Here is a 16,610-nt window from a genome sequence, read left to right on the forward strand (position 1 = left end):
CCTATTTTGCTCGCCCCCCCCCCCCCACCATTCCCCTTTACCTTACTTTTAAAAGAGGGTAAATATTTGTTTTACTTTTCATTTCAAGTAAATCACATTTTAGTAACTTTGAAGGATGTTTTTTATATTATTTTCTGTTTTTTTTTTTTACTGCCCTAAGAAGTAAAGAGAATTCTAGATTAGTAGCAACGTCAATTGTGTACCTCATGTTTTTACCATTTTTTTTACCATTTTTTACCATAAGATGTAAAGAGAATTCTAGATTAGTAGCAATGTCAATTATGTACGTCATTTGTTTTACCATTTTTGGAAAATGAATCCTTTTTTTTCTAAGCTAAGGCTACTTCTAAAATTTGAACTATAAAGCCCATTTTGAAGTTATGTGTTGTAAATTGACAGAGGATTATAGAGAAAAAATAAAAAGCAAAGCATGCATTTATATTGTGTACATTCTGGATTTACTATACCTCCATCGCAGTCTGAACAAATAGGGTGCAGTTAACTGTGTGTGGTTGTAAAACCGTCACTTTGGGTCTGTTCTGGAATATTCAGAGAGGTAATGATTTAGGATTGGTTTAGGTACAGAGGCCACTCCTCATTCCTGCCAGGCATATAAGCACAGTAATATATGTTGAAATTCTACAGAACAGGTGAGTTTGATAGAAGCCTTTTTTTTTAATACTTTTTTCAGCTCCTTGCCAGTGATGGCCTTGAAGGTGGGGAAGGGAGGAAAGGGGTTACAAGCAACATTTGAAGAGAGAAATGGCAAATCATTTTCCAAAAAGAGTCACCATATCCAGCCAGTGTTCGAGAACTACAAATCCTTCTAATATACAATAATTGCTTGTTTGCCTTCTGTCTTCATGTGTTGTTGCCCACAACATTATAAAACGTATGAAAGCAGGATTTGTTCTATTTTTTTTCTCTGCTATACCTCCAACTCCTGAAACAGTGCTTAGCGCATAAAAGACAGGCACTGGACATTTGTTGCATTAGTCACAGCTGCACAAGCGGGTTAGGTGGGGCTTTGAATCAGCCTGGCCGTGGTGATCTTGGATCTCAGTCTCACAACTTCCAGATTTTAATCAGATCCAGTTTTGACCAAGTTTAGTAGGAAAGCAGAACTCTTAAACTAATTGCAAAGTAAAATAAAAACAAAAAGGAAAAAACAACAACAAAAACTCATTGCAAAGTAATACGAAATTAGCCTTAACTACCAGAAACTCAGTAGGTCATTATGACTAAGGTGGTCCTCAGTGCACGTGATTGATTTGTCTGTAGTTCTCTTGCTAAGCCTAGAACCCGAACTCGTCCCTGACCACCTGGGTCTCCTCTTCCAGGAGAGTGGCTGGTGGCATTCTTGAATGTCCTGTTGATGCGGGTTGTTGCAGGATTTTTCACCACAATACCCGGGGTTCGTTGTCTCGCCCCTTCGAAGAAGGAAGAGGGGGACACAGAATGAGCATCGGGCAGAAGTTTATTAAAAGTGTAAGATCAGAAGGGAAGAGTAGTAGCAAAGCTCTCTTTCCTGAGAGGGGACATTGGAAAGTGAACGCCGAGGACTGTAGGGGAGGGTCCTTGCTTTATAAGGTTCTGGTCAGCCCTCCCCCTCCGCCATCCCTTCCCCCTTGGTCCTTTTCAGGCTCTACCCTTACTGGCTGGATCGCTCTAGGTGGTGGGTTGTCCATTCCTGATGGGCTCCTTTCCATTGTAGGAGGGGTGGTCTCTGGCCATAAGTATGTCTTTAATCAAATTCCCGAGAGAACCCTGAGGGGGAGTAGGTGGGGTCTGTTCCATTGTTAAGAGGAACCTTAAGCCTGAGGGGGTTTGCTTTGGTCACACACCCCCAGCATTGTTCCCAAATAGGTGTTTTTCCCCACCCAGGGACCTCAGGTCCTAATCTTTCCCTCTCTGCCTACTGGATCCTATCTTCTATCATAGGTAGACCTGATCCAAATCAGAAGCAACCACTTAATGTGTGACTGAGCACCTCCCCTGAATATAGAACACAAGCAAGTCCTCAAGGTGAGCTTCATAACCTGCTAGACCCTCTTCAGATCGCTGTGGGCTGGGGTGCAAATAGGCCAGCCAGCCCTTTGGAAGCTGATTTCCACTGTTTCCCACCCTTCCCAGTATCATAATCATCAAGGTACTTTGACCTTAAAAACATATACATAATTGGGCACTTCCTGATTTTAAGAATCTGGTGACAGAACCGGGGGATTAATTTATTTTTAAGTTCTGGGAGACATTCTAAGCATAATGAGGGTTGAGCATCATTGCCCCAGACTTGGACTCCAGCACCACCTGAGGCCTCCCCATTGACTCGGACCTTGACCTCTCAGATCACCCCCTAAACCAAGATTCAGCTCAGACAGGTTTGGCTAAGTATTCATTTATTGAGAATAAATAGTGTGTTGTGACGGTTCCCGTGGTTCAAGCAGTGCCAGGGGCCACGTTCTCAATGACCGATTAATGGGAAAGGATCTGCCGTGAGTTCTTAACATTGCCATGAATTCTCTTGTTCCAAGTAAGGTGTTTGGAGGTAATTTTCCAAGATTATAAAATCCTAGCACTTTGTCTCAAAGTGAATTTAGGTGGCTATCTGCACCAGAATTTCCTGGAGTGTGTGTTTGAAATGCAGAGTTTTGATCCCATCCCTGGATGCCTGAATCAGTATCTGGACGTAGGACTAGGGCGTGATTCTGAAGGGTTGGGGAGACATGGCCCTAAGTCTTTCTGGGGGGAGAAAAGTGTTAACTTTACCAATGGGCTATTGCCCTCCAGAGGTCACAGCACCTGAACAGATGGACAGAATGCCTGTGGTACTACAATTTCATGGTAGACGTTGACAGAGAAGAAGTGATAATGAAAAGTAGGTTGAGAATCACTGAACTAGAAAAATCTATTAAAAAAAAAAAAAACTCAAGTCATTGTTAGACATCCTAAAATTTGGGTTCTACTTAGGGCGGGGAATCCTTCCTGCTGTGCAAGTAGACATGCCTGTGGGGTTAATAACCTAATCTCTACGTTCCTGCTTTCTGCTTCCCTTCCTTGTTGACATATTGATAAGATAAACCTTTTAAAGCATTTCTTAGAAGACTATCGATAGTTACGGAAATTCTCACATCTACCTTTTTGGAAGTCTTTAAAATATATTTTTTAATTTTTTTTAATGTTTATTTATTTTTGAGACAGGGACAGACAGAGCATGAGCGGGGGAGGGGCAGAGACAGACAGGGAGACACAGAATCCAAAGCAGGTTCCAGGCTCCGAGCCATCAGCACAGAGCCCGATGCGGGGCTCGAACTCACAGACCGTGAGATGATGACCTGAGCCGATGTCCGACGCTCAACCAATGGAGCCATCCAGGCTCCCCAACCTTTTTGGAAGTCTTCAATTGATGTTTCTACCATCCTTTCAGGGGCAAAAGGACCCTGCCTTGATTTTTTGTGGTCATTCTTTGTAACTTTTTATTTAGAAATTAAATTAAACTCGCAGAAGAGTTGAGCAAATAAATCAAAAACTCCTGTACACCTCCCCACCCCCCCAACCAAGCCTTCCACTTGCTGACATTTTATCACCTAAGAGTTGTCTTTTCCTCTCTCTAGAAAATGCCTTCCCCGGACTTCCAACTAGAACCCCAGATTATGGTGTGTTTCACGTATCCTTCCCTCTGTTGATTTAAAAAAAAAAATTAAATGATATTTATTTTTGAAAGACAGAGACAGAGCACGAGCAGGGGAGGGGCAGAGAGATAGGGAGACACAGAATCTGAAGCAGGCTCCAGGCTCCTAGCTGTCACCACAGAGCCTGACGTGGGCCTTGAACGCACGGACTGTGAGATCATGACCTGAGCCGAAGTCAGACGCTCAACCCACTGAGCCACCCAGGCATTGATTTTACACATAAAATCGTTGTGAGTATAGACCTGCTCTCATCATGAAAATCACATGAGCATTGATTGCTGCTGTAGTGAGGTATCCATATCAGTTCACAGGATCCCCAAAGCAGTTACTGTCCCCAGTTGCTGTCCAGTAATCATCCTAAATGTGCTGTGTGGCATCCACCCAGATAAGTCACAGTAACAGCTGGAGACTCGGAACAAGTGCTAATTACCAGCTGAACTCTTGGGTTTGGGGATTGTTGGTGATGGTGGGGACGTGGAGTGGGGACAGCCTATGCATATTCAAGTAAAGCTCCTTAGCAAAATTTTATGATGTCTTTTCATCCATTTTTTACCCCTATGGCTGAAGATTTAAAGACCGAATGTGTCTTTTTAAATATCAAATCATGCCCCGCACACAGACATCTCGGCGGAGCTCTGTGGCAGCTTGATGACGAAGCCACAAATATACAATAAATGCTGAATCAGTTCCAAGCGGCGACACTATAAAAGGAAGCCTCAGCTTCATTATTCTGTTTGGTCCCCAGATGGCTGTTTTTCCTCAGGCTGTTTTCCTGCGGATTTTATTGTCACAGAAAGACACTGCCATTTCACTCGACTGGCGATTGGAGTCTCGTTATTACGAGGCTGCCGTGAACGTGTACCTTTTGGGAGAAAGTATTTTAACCTACGTTTGGTAGGTTTACCCAAAAGGAGTAATTGGAGGGCCAGAAAATGGATTTTGACTCGTGTCTTGGTTTTGGAATTTCTCTATCCTGCTGCTGCTCTTGGCCTGTCAGACCCCAAGTACTTAGAAAAGTGCTCCGCTATGTTGGCATTGGAAACATGGACCCTCTCCTCTTTTGAAATTCTTTGTGATGAAATAATCAGGATGCACGTGGCATTTTCTTCATTATGTCTTAGCATCTAAGTTCTTTACAATGTCTGGTTTTAACCCTTCGCAAAGACCTAGAATTTAGCTCACTCTACCATTTGTGTGTGTGTGTTTATATGAAAACATGTTTATTTTGTCAATAGCTGAGTCCCCACCTTGGTCTCCACGGGCAACCCGCTTAGCGTGCAGTCCGTGGTTTGAATTCAGGGCTGTAAATCAGCCCTTTGGGACAATAGCTCAGATTCTATGCAGGGAGAAAAACCATGCTCAAATGGTCCCCACCTCTTTTCTCCGTAGGCTGATGTGTGGCCCAAACGAGAGGGGTGGGACTTCCTTGTCTGTCACTGTGGCACAAAGTTCTGGAGCTCGTGGGTGTTGTGCCTGCCTCATCCTGGACCTTCTTGGCCCCCCTCCTTCTCGACCTCGGGCTTCCCCCACCCCGTGGTGGGCTGAGTTTACCTTCGTAGCCCCTGAGAGCCCACTGTTAAATTTTCAGGAATTTGCCAGTTGGTTGTACAGCAGGCAAACAAAGCCTATAGAAAAGTGAAAGCATACAAACTTACAGTTAGGTAGATGGCAATAAAACCAAGGGTAACATGCAACACTCATCACTTCCTAACTAGTTCACTTAGGCCCTCGAAGTCACGTTTGTGTCTTGCGGTGAGTGCTGGAAGTGCCCCCCAATCATGTGCTGTCTCATGTGTCACATCTTTTTCCAACCCTGGGTTCGGTGACATCTTGTTGGGGGCCTGAGATGAGAGAATTACACCACGAAAGTCGGCGTCATTTACTGTCTTACTGATCGTCTAGAGTTAAGAAATTTTGGAGGATGTGTTCATTCAGGGCTACACTTACAAATACGTTATGTCAGGGGCACCCAGGTGGCTCAGTCAGTTAAGCGTCCGACTTCGGCTCAGGTCATGATCTCATGATTCCTGAGTTTGAGTCCCGTGTCGGGCTCTGTGCTGACAGCTCAGAGCCTGGAGCCTGCTTTGGATTCTGTGTCTCCCTCTCCCTCTGCCGCCCATCTACTGCTCATGCTCTATCTCTGTGTCTCTCAAAAATAAAAATTAAACAATTAAAAATAAATGTGTTATGTCAGCACCAAAAATGTGACAAAATATGATACATTGTCTAAAAACCCTGGTCTTAGTTCCACAGATGTTTCTCAGGTCCTTGATAAGTGAGTGATATCTGACATACTTCAGGGGAGTCAGTGAACTTTCTGGAAAGGGCCAGGTAGAAAATATGTCAGACTTTACAGGCCACATAAAGTCTATGTTGCCCAGTCTTCTTGGATTTTTTGGTTGTTTTTTTTATTTTTTATTTCTTTTCTTATGTATGCCTTGAAAATGTAAAAATCATTTTTAATTCAAAGTCTTAGAAAATCTACAGCTGGATTTGGCCTGCCAGCCATAGCTTTACACCCCACCCCCCACCCCCAGCTCTACTCACCAGTGTCAGTGAGAATATCTACCCAAATGTCAAGGTCATATGCACTAATTATAGCCACAGACTGGCTGTGGATATAACAGTTCAACAAAAAGCATCAAAATTATTCTGTGAGATCAATTGGCTATATGGCATTTACGACATTCAGCGTTGTATATTTAATTATTTCTAAGTTGTGGGTTACACAGCCTTTGTATCAGTAAAATGTGTAGTAAACACATAAAGGCATATCTGTCTGTCCAGCTTTCCATCCCTCCTTCCCTCCCTCCATCACTCTATCCATTCTTCCCTCCCTTCATCCATCCATCCCTGCATCCCTCCCTCCACCCACCCATTCCTCCCTGCCTCCCTCCCTCCCTCCCTCCATCCCTGCATTCACCCAGATCTCCATCCCCATGCATCCCAGTACGCCGGTGCGGCTCCCCCTGCCTCTTGATTACTCATCCATGTTCTGCACCCTACAGACTGCTCTCCCTGGTTGTGGTGTCAGTGCTCCATAGACCCCCCCACCATGCCATGTAGCTCAGACTCCCGCTGTGTCCCCGCCTGCCTAGTGTGTTCTCTATCTTCCACAACAAAGCTGTGCACGCTCACTGCTGTGACTGCCACCCCACTGCCTGATCGTGAATCCGCTTTCAGAATTCATCTATTTTTTTAAATGGTTATTTTTGAGAGAGAGAAGGAGCGAGAGAGAAAGTGTGAATTTGAGTGGGGCGGGAGGGGGGTGGGTCACAGGATCTGAAGCTGGCCCTGCGCTGATAGCACAGAGCCCGATGTGGGGCTTGAACTCATGAACCATGAGATCATGACCTGAGCCGAAGTAGGATGCTTAACCGACTGAGCCACTTAGGCACCCTGCATTCAGTACTTACACAGAGGGTGGGAGCAAGAGACCCCTTCAGGCCTTTGTGCTTCCCTCCAGCAGCCGCTGTAACAGACATGCTGTAGACCAGGGCCTTAAACAACAGACACTTATTCCTCGCGGTTCTGGAGGCCAGAAAGTCCAAGATCAAGGTGCCAGCAGATGTGGCCGCTGCTGAGGGCTGCTTCCTCATTTATGGATGGCCTCCTTCTCACTGTGTCCCCACAGGGCAGAGAGGGTGAGCTGTGGTCTCTTCGTACCCGAATAAGGGCACTAATCCCACCAGGAGGTCTCAGTCCTCATTACCTCCCTCATTCCCATCTCATCAGCCCCTGGCAGCCCCCTTCCTGATCTGGTCACCTTGGGGGCTGAGGCTTCAACACAGGAATTCGGGAAGCACACACACATTCAGCCCATATTGTGCTCAGCTCATGAATCTTTTCAAATCCTTTGCTTGAAACCCTGTCATCTACTTTGTTGCCCACAAACTGGTGTCGGAATCCTGTAGGGTCTCCTGCCTTATCCTTTTCACCCCTTTCATGGTTGGCACATCACACACGCATCCTCTGGGTGAATGCTGCAAGGTTGGGGTTCTTTATGTCCTACGCTTACATTCGACGTTTAAAAATCAGAAGGTTTTGAGAAAATTGAGAACAAACCTTAAGTTATGGATTCTAAAGTGTGTTATTATGGGGTTTTGTGACTTAGAATAATTATACTAATAGGAATCCTTTGGAGATCGGTACCCAGTGCCGGGGGCACAATGAATATGCCGTACTGTCGTCCCCTTTCCATTCTCTCAGGGCCCCCATGACCTGAGTCCAGTGACTATCTGTTATTTTGATCTGACAGGACACGGAGGCACAGAGGATTCAGTCGCTCTCCCATTGGGGCCAGGCCCCAGAGCCAAGTCTGTGGAACCCCAAGGCCAGGGTGTCACCGGCTCCTATTATGTGTAACTCACTACACATGTGCAAGGTGGATTCGATTCACGAAATCTGATGGCGTTTTACACATGTCATAAGTGATATAATCTGCCTCCTACTGTATTTGTAGTTCAAGAGCTTGGCTGTAGAAGCTGTAAAAGCACTCTATAGATATTAGTTAATTCAAGATGAATACGTACATTTGTTAAAAAAATAAACATTCGGGGAAAAGTGCTATTCATCTTCTGAGGAAAGCATTGATACACATGTTGAATTCACTTTCTGTTGTCGGCAATGGACTTTTCAAAATTAAGGGTAAGAAGGGGCGCTGGGGTGGCTCCGTCGGTTAAGTGTCTGACCCTTGATTTCGGCTCAGGTCATGATCTCATGATTCCTGAGTTCAAGGAACATCGGGCTCTGCGCTGATGGTACAGAACGGAGCCTGCTTGGGATCCTCTCTCTCTGCCTCTCCCCTATTCATCCATCCATCCATTCATTCATTCATTCATTCTCTCTCTCTCTCTCTTTCTCAAAAGTAAATAAATTAACATTTAAAAATACTTAAAAATTAAGGGTAAGAAGATGTGAGGGAACAGAAAGTGTGTCCGTTTACAATTCGTGTGCACAGAGAGAGCCAGGAACAGGGGGGCAAAAGGGCATCTGTTGTGCCATGCGGGACCGCTCCTAGAAATACAGAGAGGATAGGAAAGGCAATGCCTTCCTAGATGTTGTCCTGATGGCTAAGGGGCAGGATGCCCAAGGAAGTAAATGGATGCCCCACGTGCTGTCAGGTTACTCTCGATCCCGTGAGACAGCCATCTTGGGCAAGTTGTGTTGTAACAAACTACCCACATTTGGAGAATTTGTCTTACGAGGAGAATTAAATTCTTCACTGGAGAAAGAGCATCCCAAGAGGAAGCCATTTGGAAGATGAACAGGTGTGGACGTTCTCCTACTAAGGGTGCTCTCAGGGTGCGGACGGGCATCAGCAGGTACAGATCCAAGAAGCCACATGTGACCGCTGTGGACCGAGCACAGAAAAGTGTCTGAGTTCCCTGGGAAGAGACATTTGGACAAAGGCACTCTGATTTCAGGAAGGGCTGTCTGGAGGGCACACGGGGCTGGGTGTGGATGGCCTCTGCTGTCACCACCTTACCCTCATTTTGGACAGGCTGTTCTGCTTCCCCGTTCACCTCCAGTGCACATGCCATCAAAGGGATGGCCTTTCTGGAGAGGGGACTGCCGGAGTAGCCGTGTCCGCCAGGACCCGTGGCGCCCCTTCTGACGCGCAGTCCGCTTTGGGGACGATGGGGACACACTGGGGATTGGAGCACATAAAAGAATTGGGGTGCCATAGCAAAGAAGGTACATGCAAGTAGCACTCCAGACTGCCAAGAACCTTCATGGAAAGAGAGTGTGTTCAGTGAGGCACGAGTTTGAATGTGAGCCATTTCATTCAGTTCTATGTTACAATAGAAAAAAAAGAGTCACTGTTGCTTTAATTATAGTTTTTGTGGAAAATGCACTAGCGGCTTTTTATTGAGACCGTGATACTGCTGTTAACTGTGGAAACCACGAGAGTGCTTTGGGGAGCTGATGAGCCTTTCTGCGAGGCTGGCCCCGGAGCCAGCGGAAGACGCAGAGGTCTCCTTATGCCCGGGGCGTTCCTTGTACTAATGACTTCACCTTTGCTGTTAAATGGAAACACAGGTCACCTTCCGACTGTGCATTTAGTGTGATAATTGGTATATGTTTTGACCTATTTGGCATTATTCTTTTTTAATTTTTTTAATGTTTTATTTTTGAGAGAGAGAGAGACAGAGTGCGAGCAGGGGAGAGGCAGAGAGAGAGGGAGACACAGAATCCGAAGCAGGCTCCAGGCTCCGAGCTGTCAGCACAGAGCCCGACGTGGGGCTCGAACCCACAAACCGTGAGATCATGACCTGAGCCGAAGCCAGACGCTTAACTGACTGAGCCACCCAGGCACCCCCATCATTAGTAATTTAGATAGAAATGACCTTGTCCCATAGTGCTTCTTGGAATGATGGGTACACTACTGTCACATGAAAGGAGGTTTAACATGCAAAGTATAAACTTTGTTGTAAACCAATGGGTCCTAACGAGATTAAAAAATAAAGTTAACTGAACTGGCACATGTACCCCAATGTTCATAGCACCACTATCAACAATAGCCAAAGTACGGCTTTGTTAGAGCCCAGATGTCCATCCCCTGGTGAATACATAAAGAAGATGTGGTATATATATGCCATGGAGTATTACTTGGCGATCGAAAAGAATGAAATCTTGCCATTTGCAACAACATGGATGGAACTCGAATGTATTGTGCCGAATGAAATGTCAGTCAGAGAAAGATAAATATCACGTGATTTCACTCATATGTGGAATTCAAGCAACACAACAGATGAATGTAGGGGAAGGGAAGGAAAAAGAAGATAAAAACAGAGAAGGAGGCAAACCATAAGAGACTCTTAAACACAGAGAACAAACTGAGGGTTGCTGGAAGGGGTGGGGGGGTGGGCTAGATGGGTGACAGGCCCTGAGGAGGGCACCTGTTGGCATGAGCCCTGGGTGTCGTATGGAAGTGATGAATCACGGGGTTCTGCTCCTGAAACCAAGACTACTCTGTATGTTGACTAACTTGAAGTAAATACAATTTTTTTTTTAAAAAAAGTGTTCCTTTTTCTGAATAATTTGCACAGCTGTGATAGGAAATTATACGGACAAATAGAGGATTAAGTTTGAATGTGCAGATAGATGCCCTCAGCCCTACATACATGAAGTTGAGGTCAGATGGCGATCAATGTGTCTTCTTTCGCTTTTGTGGCTGTTTGCAGTTTAGAGCTGAATGAACCGCTACAGGTTTTGTATTCACGGGGTGGATAAAAGACGTGCTCTAACCGCCTTCTCCTCTTTCCGTCCTGCAGCGCTCCGGCTCCTGAAGGAGGGCGCGGATCCGCACACCCCCGTTTCCTCAGGAGGGTCCCTGCTCCATCTGGTGAGAACCGTATGGCCTGGGCAGGCCTGGAGGGATGCAGGGGGGAGAATCAGTCCTGGGTTCCAAACTCAGTTGCCAAATGTACACGTGCCAGAGGCTGGTCAACACATGATGTTTCCAAATGATCAGGCTCAGATATTGACCTGCAGTGTTTACTTCTGCACTGACGTTTGTAATTAATCTTTGATACATGGAGTCAGAACTCCAGCCCTCAAGAAGATGCTGTAGAAAAAGAAGAAGATGGTATTGTATCCATTGGAGACTCCTAGGCAATCATTCTCTTGCTTCTACAAGTTGCTTTTATTGCTGCCGTGAACTTTCTCGATACTCTGCTGGTGACCAGGTTCACATAAATGTGAATAAAGCTTACCTACATTCCTTTGGGGACCAAGCAGTGAATAAGTCAATCAACAAATAAATAATTGCATGAACACAAGAATATTAGGTTCCTGTGCAAGAAATTGTTACTGATTCAGGTAAAAATTAAGTGAAAGGTTTCAATTTACTGGTCTTCAAGACTTCATTTTGGAAAATATCAAAATTAACATAATGTGAAAAACCTCACTTAGGATCATCTACCAAGGTCAGAGATCAGCTGTATTTCTTCGCGGTACTGTGAACTATGTGAAAGAAGGCGATACATCAAACAGCCGGAAGCTTCAGGACTCGGCACGGGTTCTCAGCCTTGACTGCACGTTAGAATCACCCGGGAGCTGTAAAAGACCGACACCCGCCTCCCAACCGTAGCCCCATGTCTGGAGATTCTGACTTAATTTTTCTGGGATGTAGCCATTCTGGGCTCCCCCGGCTGATTCTAATTTACAGCCTAGGTTGAGAACCGGTGCATAGAAGAGAAACTTGTACCCACAGAAGACTCAGGATATCTGGGATACAGACAATCCTCTTATGCACTCAGCAGCATGGAAAAATAACTCAGACTGTTGATAGGTGACAGTCTGTAGAAGAAATGTAAACTGTTTCTCTCCAGCGTTGGTTGAGACAGATGTCTAGATTACTTTTTCCTTCTCTGCAGTGTTTTGGTCTTGAAATCTCTCTATTTTACACTCAGATCATTACGTGGCTTGTGTGATGTTTCTGTGGGGCCCTGCCTCATTAATCCCTGGGTCCCGGGTCTGATGGTGATGATAATCCTAGGCCAGGGACGTGCTGCTAACAGCCTTCTGTAGACAAGCATCCTCCCCTTGGCCGATACGATTCTCTCTCTACCAGGAGGTGCAGTGATCAGCGTGTTCAAAAGAGACCAGGCCAGGCTCTACGCTCTTTCCTTGGGAGTGTCTACCCCTGTCTCTATTCCCCCATCAAAAGATGATCGGGAGAGGGTTAGATCCCAGGCCAGATGCTTCTGGTCTTTTCCTCTCCTATGTAACTTCATGTACACTTACTCCTTTTATTAAATTTGAGGAGATGCCGAAGCTCACGGAGACTCATTTTTCCCATCTGTGAAATGGGCATATTATCTGGGCTCTTGTGCTCAGAGTATTTGTTGTGATGTGTACCTACCGCTGCGTGCATCGTGATGATCAAATAGATACGAAAATAACTTTTAAGCCACGACGTGCCTCTGATAATGTTAGATATTGATCAACATATACATTATATTGTATTATTTATGATGCATTTTCATATGAATTAATTTTTCATTCTCAGTGTGGTTGGGAATATGCCTCTATTACCTTCCTAGTTGGAATGAGAAAACAGGAGAATGAAACACTTTGGCCAGGGTCACATAGTAGCAGACAGTACAGAGCTTCCCCTCTGGCCTCTGAGGACAAATACAATATTCTTGTCGTGTGTTTTCCAATGACACCTGCAAGCTGTTTAAGTTTTCAGAGAACACACCGTTATTCTAATCCGAGTGCTGGAAGACCTGTTCTGCGAACAAATCACGTCAATGCATTGTTAATATTGCCAAGAATGCATTATTACTGAGTGTGTGTCTTTGTGAGAGAGAGAAAGAAATAGCCACTTCTTTATATATGTTATGCACTTGAGGGTAACGAGCCCATGAAAGTGCATCCTAGCCTTCGGCAAATCAGCGGTTGCTTTCTGGACATCTGACACACAGCCAGATGCCATTGTCTCCCTTCCCCCGGACCATGGCCACCCTCTCTTAAACCATCATCCCTTCCCTGGGTAGGGAGCATCATCTCTCCTCTCCCCAACCCTCCTTGCCTACCCTGAAGTCCGTTCCCACGCAGAAGCCCAATCAGCGTCACTCATCCATCCGAATATCCCAGACGCTTTCCTTCCCGTTCCAAGAAAAACCCAAAGTCCTACATAGAGCCATCCCGTGACCTGCTCCGCTGTGGCCCCGCCCCAGCTACTCCCCTCTTGTTCTCGTGGCTCCTTGCTGTGCCCACCATGTTCACAGGTGCTCCCCGCCCCAGTCCTTTCCACCTGGAACATTGCTCCGCAGGTGTCCACGCAGCCCATGCCTTCATTTGCTTGGGTCTCTATTCAGAAGTCCTCTAACACAACAGGCTCCCCTGGCTTGCCCTGGAGGATGTAGCAGCCTGCCATCATGACTCCACGACCAACTTGACTTTCAGCTGGCTGCTGGTTTCTTTCTGGTGCCACCAAACAGACTACGGACCTGACGATTATGTTCTGTTTATTAGACTGTGTGCTCCCTGAGAGCAGGCACTGGGCATATTCTCCTCAGCCTATTTTATCTGCCGGGTCTGGGGGGTGCCCAGCACGTAGACGACGCTCAGCAGGTTTGTTGAGTAGGAAAGTTGATGCGTTAACTACTTAATTAATAACTGATGCTGTGATAGGTATTAGGGGTGCGAAGGTTCAGAACACATTCTGTGCCCATATGGAGTTTAGTTTTCTGAGGGAGAGAGAAAAAACAAACACTAATTGGAGAAGACCCAGAATACGGGTAAGCAGAAAACAGTGAAAGAGAAAGATAAGGAGGCCACGCCTGCCTGGGGAGAACATTCTGACATCTTTGTCCACCCTCCTGATCAGACTTAATTACCCTTTTATCGAAGATCTCCTGGCTTCTAGCGATCTTGTCACGATGGGTTCTCATTAATGGATGATATGCCTTTTCTCTCTGCTAGCCTGAATTTTCAAAACCTGTGACTGTCTTAGACACTTTCATGTCCTTGGCGTGTGATGTATAGGAAATACTCAATCCATTATCCATGAATGAACGAATGCATGCATGCATGCATGCCTGGGCTCCAAGGACGTGAGGATCTCTTTGGCTAATGTCAAATTAGTTATTTGAGGCCCAGGTCACAGAGTATAAAGATTCAGAAATGGTGGAATCAGAAGGAAAAAAGAAAGGAGAGGATTAAAGCGATAAGATAGAGGGAAATGCTGCATCAACTTCGCACTCAGTGCACGTATGTAGCGTTTCTCTACCGTGAGGCAGGGCTGCGAGCCTCAGATAAAAGGCAGGCGCAGGAGGAGTGCGCATGAGAAAGCCCGGTGACAGCTAACCGGCTACGGGCATGGTGCTGAGTCCCCTTTTGCTGGGGTTCCCGAGTAAATAAAAGCAAATGAAAAATTGCAGGTTGCCAGAGGGAGAAAATTACAGGGTTTCAACATGCCGTAGGTATTGAAAAGGCAATTTAGGCATCTGAAATGTCAACTGAGCCTGTCTGCTGTTCACCCCACCTTGGGGGCATCCTGCCTTAGGAAGCCTGATGTGTTATCAGCACCGAAGCTCTAATTATAGATGCTCAGATCGACGTCTTTGGGGAAAAAAGGCAGCATATGTTTGTGTGGGCCACCGAGAATAAGCTGCGGAGATTGTTGAGATTTCCGGAGTTTTGTTCGTTTAACTTAGTTAACGCTGAGTGAACTCATTCCAAGTGTAGATTTCGGTACATTTCTCTCAGAAGTGCCAGGAGAATTTTGATGTTGAAGATGAACAAATGCCATTGGATTACAGGTAAATATTTGCAAAGAAGGTTTTAGTGTATTTTATCATATAAAATCTTTAGTTTTATCTAATTTTCACACTTTCAACCAATGCCTCCCATTAGCTTGTTTACCTGCCCTTCATTAAATAATTGACGTATCAAACATATGGCAGGTGTCAACTCCTGTGAGAGATGGGGGGGAAATATTGACAGCAGGTAACTGTACCTGCACCCCAGGCATTTAGTCTTGGGAGGGCAAATAGATGAAAACTCAGATTTAACTCCTGAGTGGCTCAGTCGCTTAAACGTCTGACTCCTGATTTTGGCTCAGGGTCATGGTCTCAGAGTTTGTGAATTCGACTCCCACATTGGTCTCTGTGCTGACGGTTCAGAGTCTGCTTGGGATTCTCTCTCTCCCTCTGTCTCTGCCCCTCCCCTGCTCATATTCTCTCTCACTCAAAATAAATGAATAAACTTAAAAAAATAAATTATGATATTTATGGATTCGGAAACAGAATCCCATAGGTTTTGCTAAAATACTGTCCAGGGTTTTATGTTCTGACCGCTAATAAATGAGCTCTTGAGAAGAAGCTCGTGATGGTAACCAAACCCTCTTGAATGGGGTATGAAATCCAAATTCTTTTAATGTGACAGCAGCAGACCCCAGTGAAGCTTAAGTGAAATATGTTAGAAATGGGCAATACTTTCTTTGACCTGGTGGATTCTAGTTTGACATAAAGACAGGTCTTTGCATGGTGGACATCAGGTAGCTATCAAAAATACTGAGCCACAGCAGATACGGAAATCTGTTCACAACATATTGGTAAATATCAAAAGTAGGTTAGAGTGTAGTCTATTTAGTACAGTCAGGTAGATGAGACGAGGGAAAGAGAAACTTTTTCAAAAGCAGAGAAAATCTTGATGGCTAGAGAAAAATTTTTAACAGTGACTCAGGTTGGGGAAAGGAGACAAAGCCTTTTCATTTTTACTCTGTCTTTTTACATATTGCTCTATCATTTACAATAATCAGCATGTATCTTTCACATAATAGAAGAAATTAATCAAAGTGGTTACGGCTGCATTTTTATTAGAAGCTTAAATTTTAATCACTTCCTGCTCTTACGAGAAAGTCTGGTGTCTGAATTGGCTGTTCATTGGGCTTCACTATACACGTCTTTCAAGTTTCAGGAGCTGGGAGAAGCAGTAGTAATTAGAAAATAACCACAGTAGCAGCTTTTCAACATCTTAGTATCTTTTAAATTGAGGAGAAAATAGTGTATTTTGAAAAGAGTCACAGGCCAGCTGTTGTTGGTCTTTTCCTCTCATATGTAACTTCGTGTACACTTATTCCTTTCATTAAATTTGAGGAGATGCTGAAGCTCATGGAGACTCATTTTTCCCATCTGTGAAATGGGCATATTATCTGGGCTCTTGTGCTCAGAGTATTTGTTGTGATGTGTATATTAGGAGTGTGGAGGAAACGTCTAAAGAAAGATTTCATTTTATTTTAAAGTTTATTTACTTATTTTGAGAGGGTGGTGCAGAGAGAGAGAGGGAGAGAGAGAATTTCAGGCAGGCTCCGCACTGTCAGCACAGAGCCCGGTGCAGGGCTCGATCTCATGAACCCTGAGATTGTGACCTGAGCCAAATTCCAGAGTCAGACGCTTAACCAGC

At 45.1% G+C, this 16,610-nt stretch overlaps 1 protein-coding gene across 1 annotated transcript in view; it reads left to right on the plus strand.

The window, feature by feature from the left end:
- The window catches only part of MYO16 (myosin XVI), a 467,181-nt gene that overhangs the window by 34,427 nt on the left and 416,144 nt on the right, over positions 1-16,610 (plus strand). The window contains exon 3 of the mRNA XM_047086088.1: positions 10,967-11,037. Coding sequence (XP_046942044.1) covers positions 10,967-11,037 — 71 coding nt within the window. The remainder of the gene's footprint in view (positions 1-10,966; positions 11,038-16,610) is intronic.

This window comes from Lynx rufus, unplaced genomic scaffold (assembly GCF_022079265.1).
Source record: "Lynx rufus isolate CCGP_SWC_20201006 ecotype Redwood Valley unplaced genomic scaffold, mLynRuf1.p SCAF_1, whole genome shotgun sequence".
Classification (NCBI taxonomy): domain Eukaryota; kingdom Metazoa; phylum Chordata; class Mammalia; order Carnivora; family Felidae; genus Lynx; species Lynx rufus.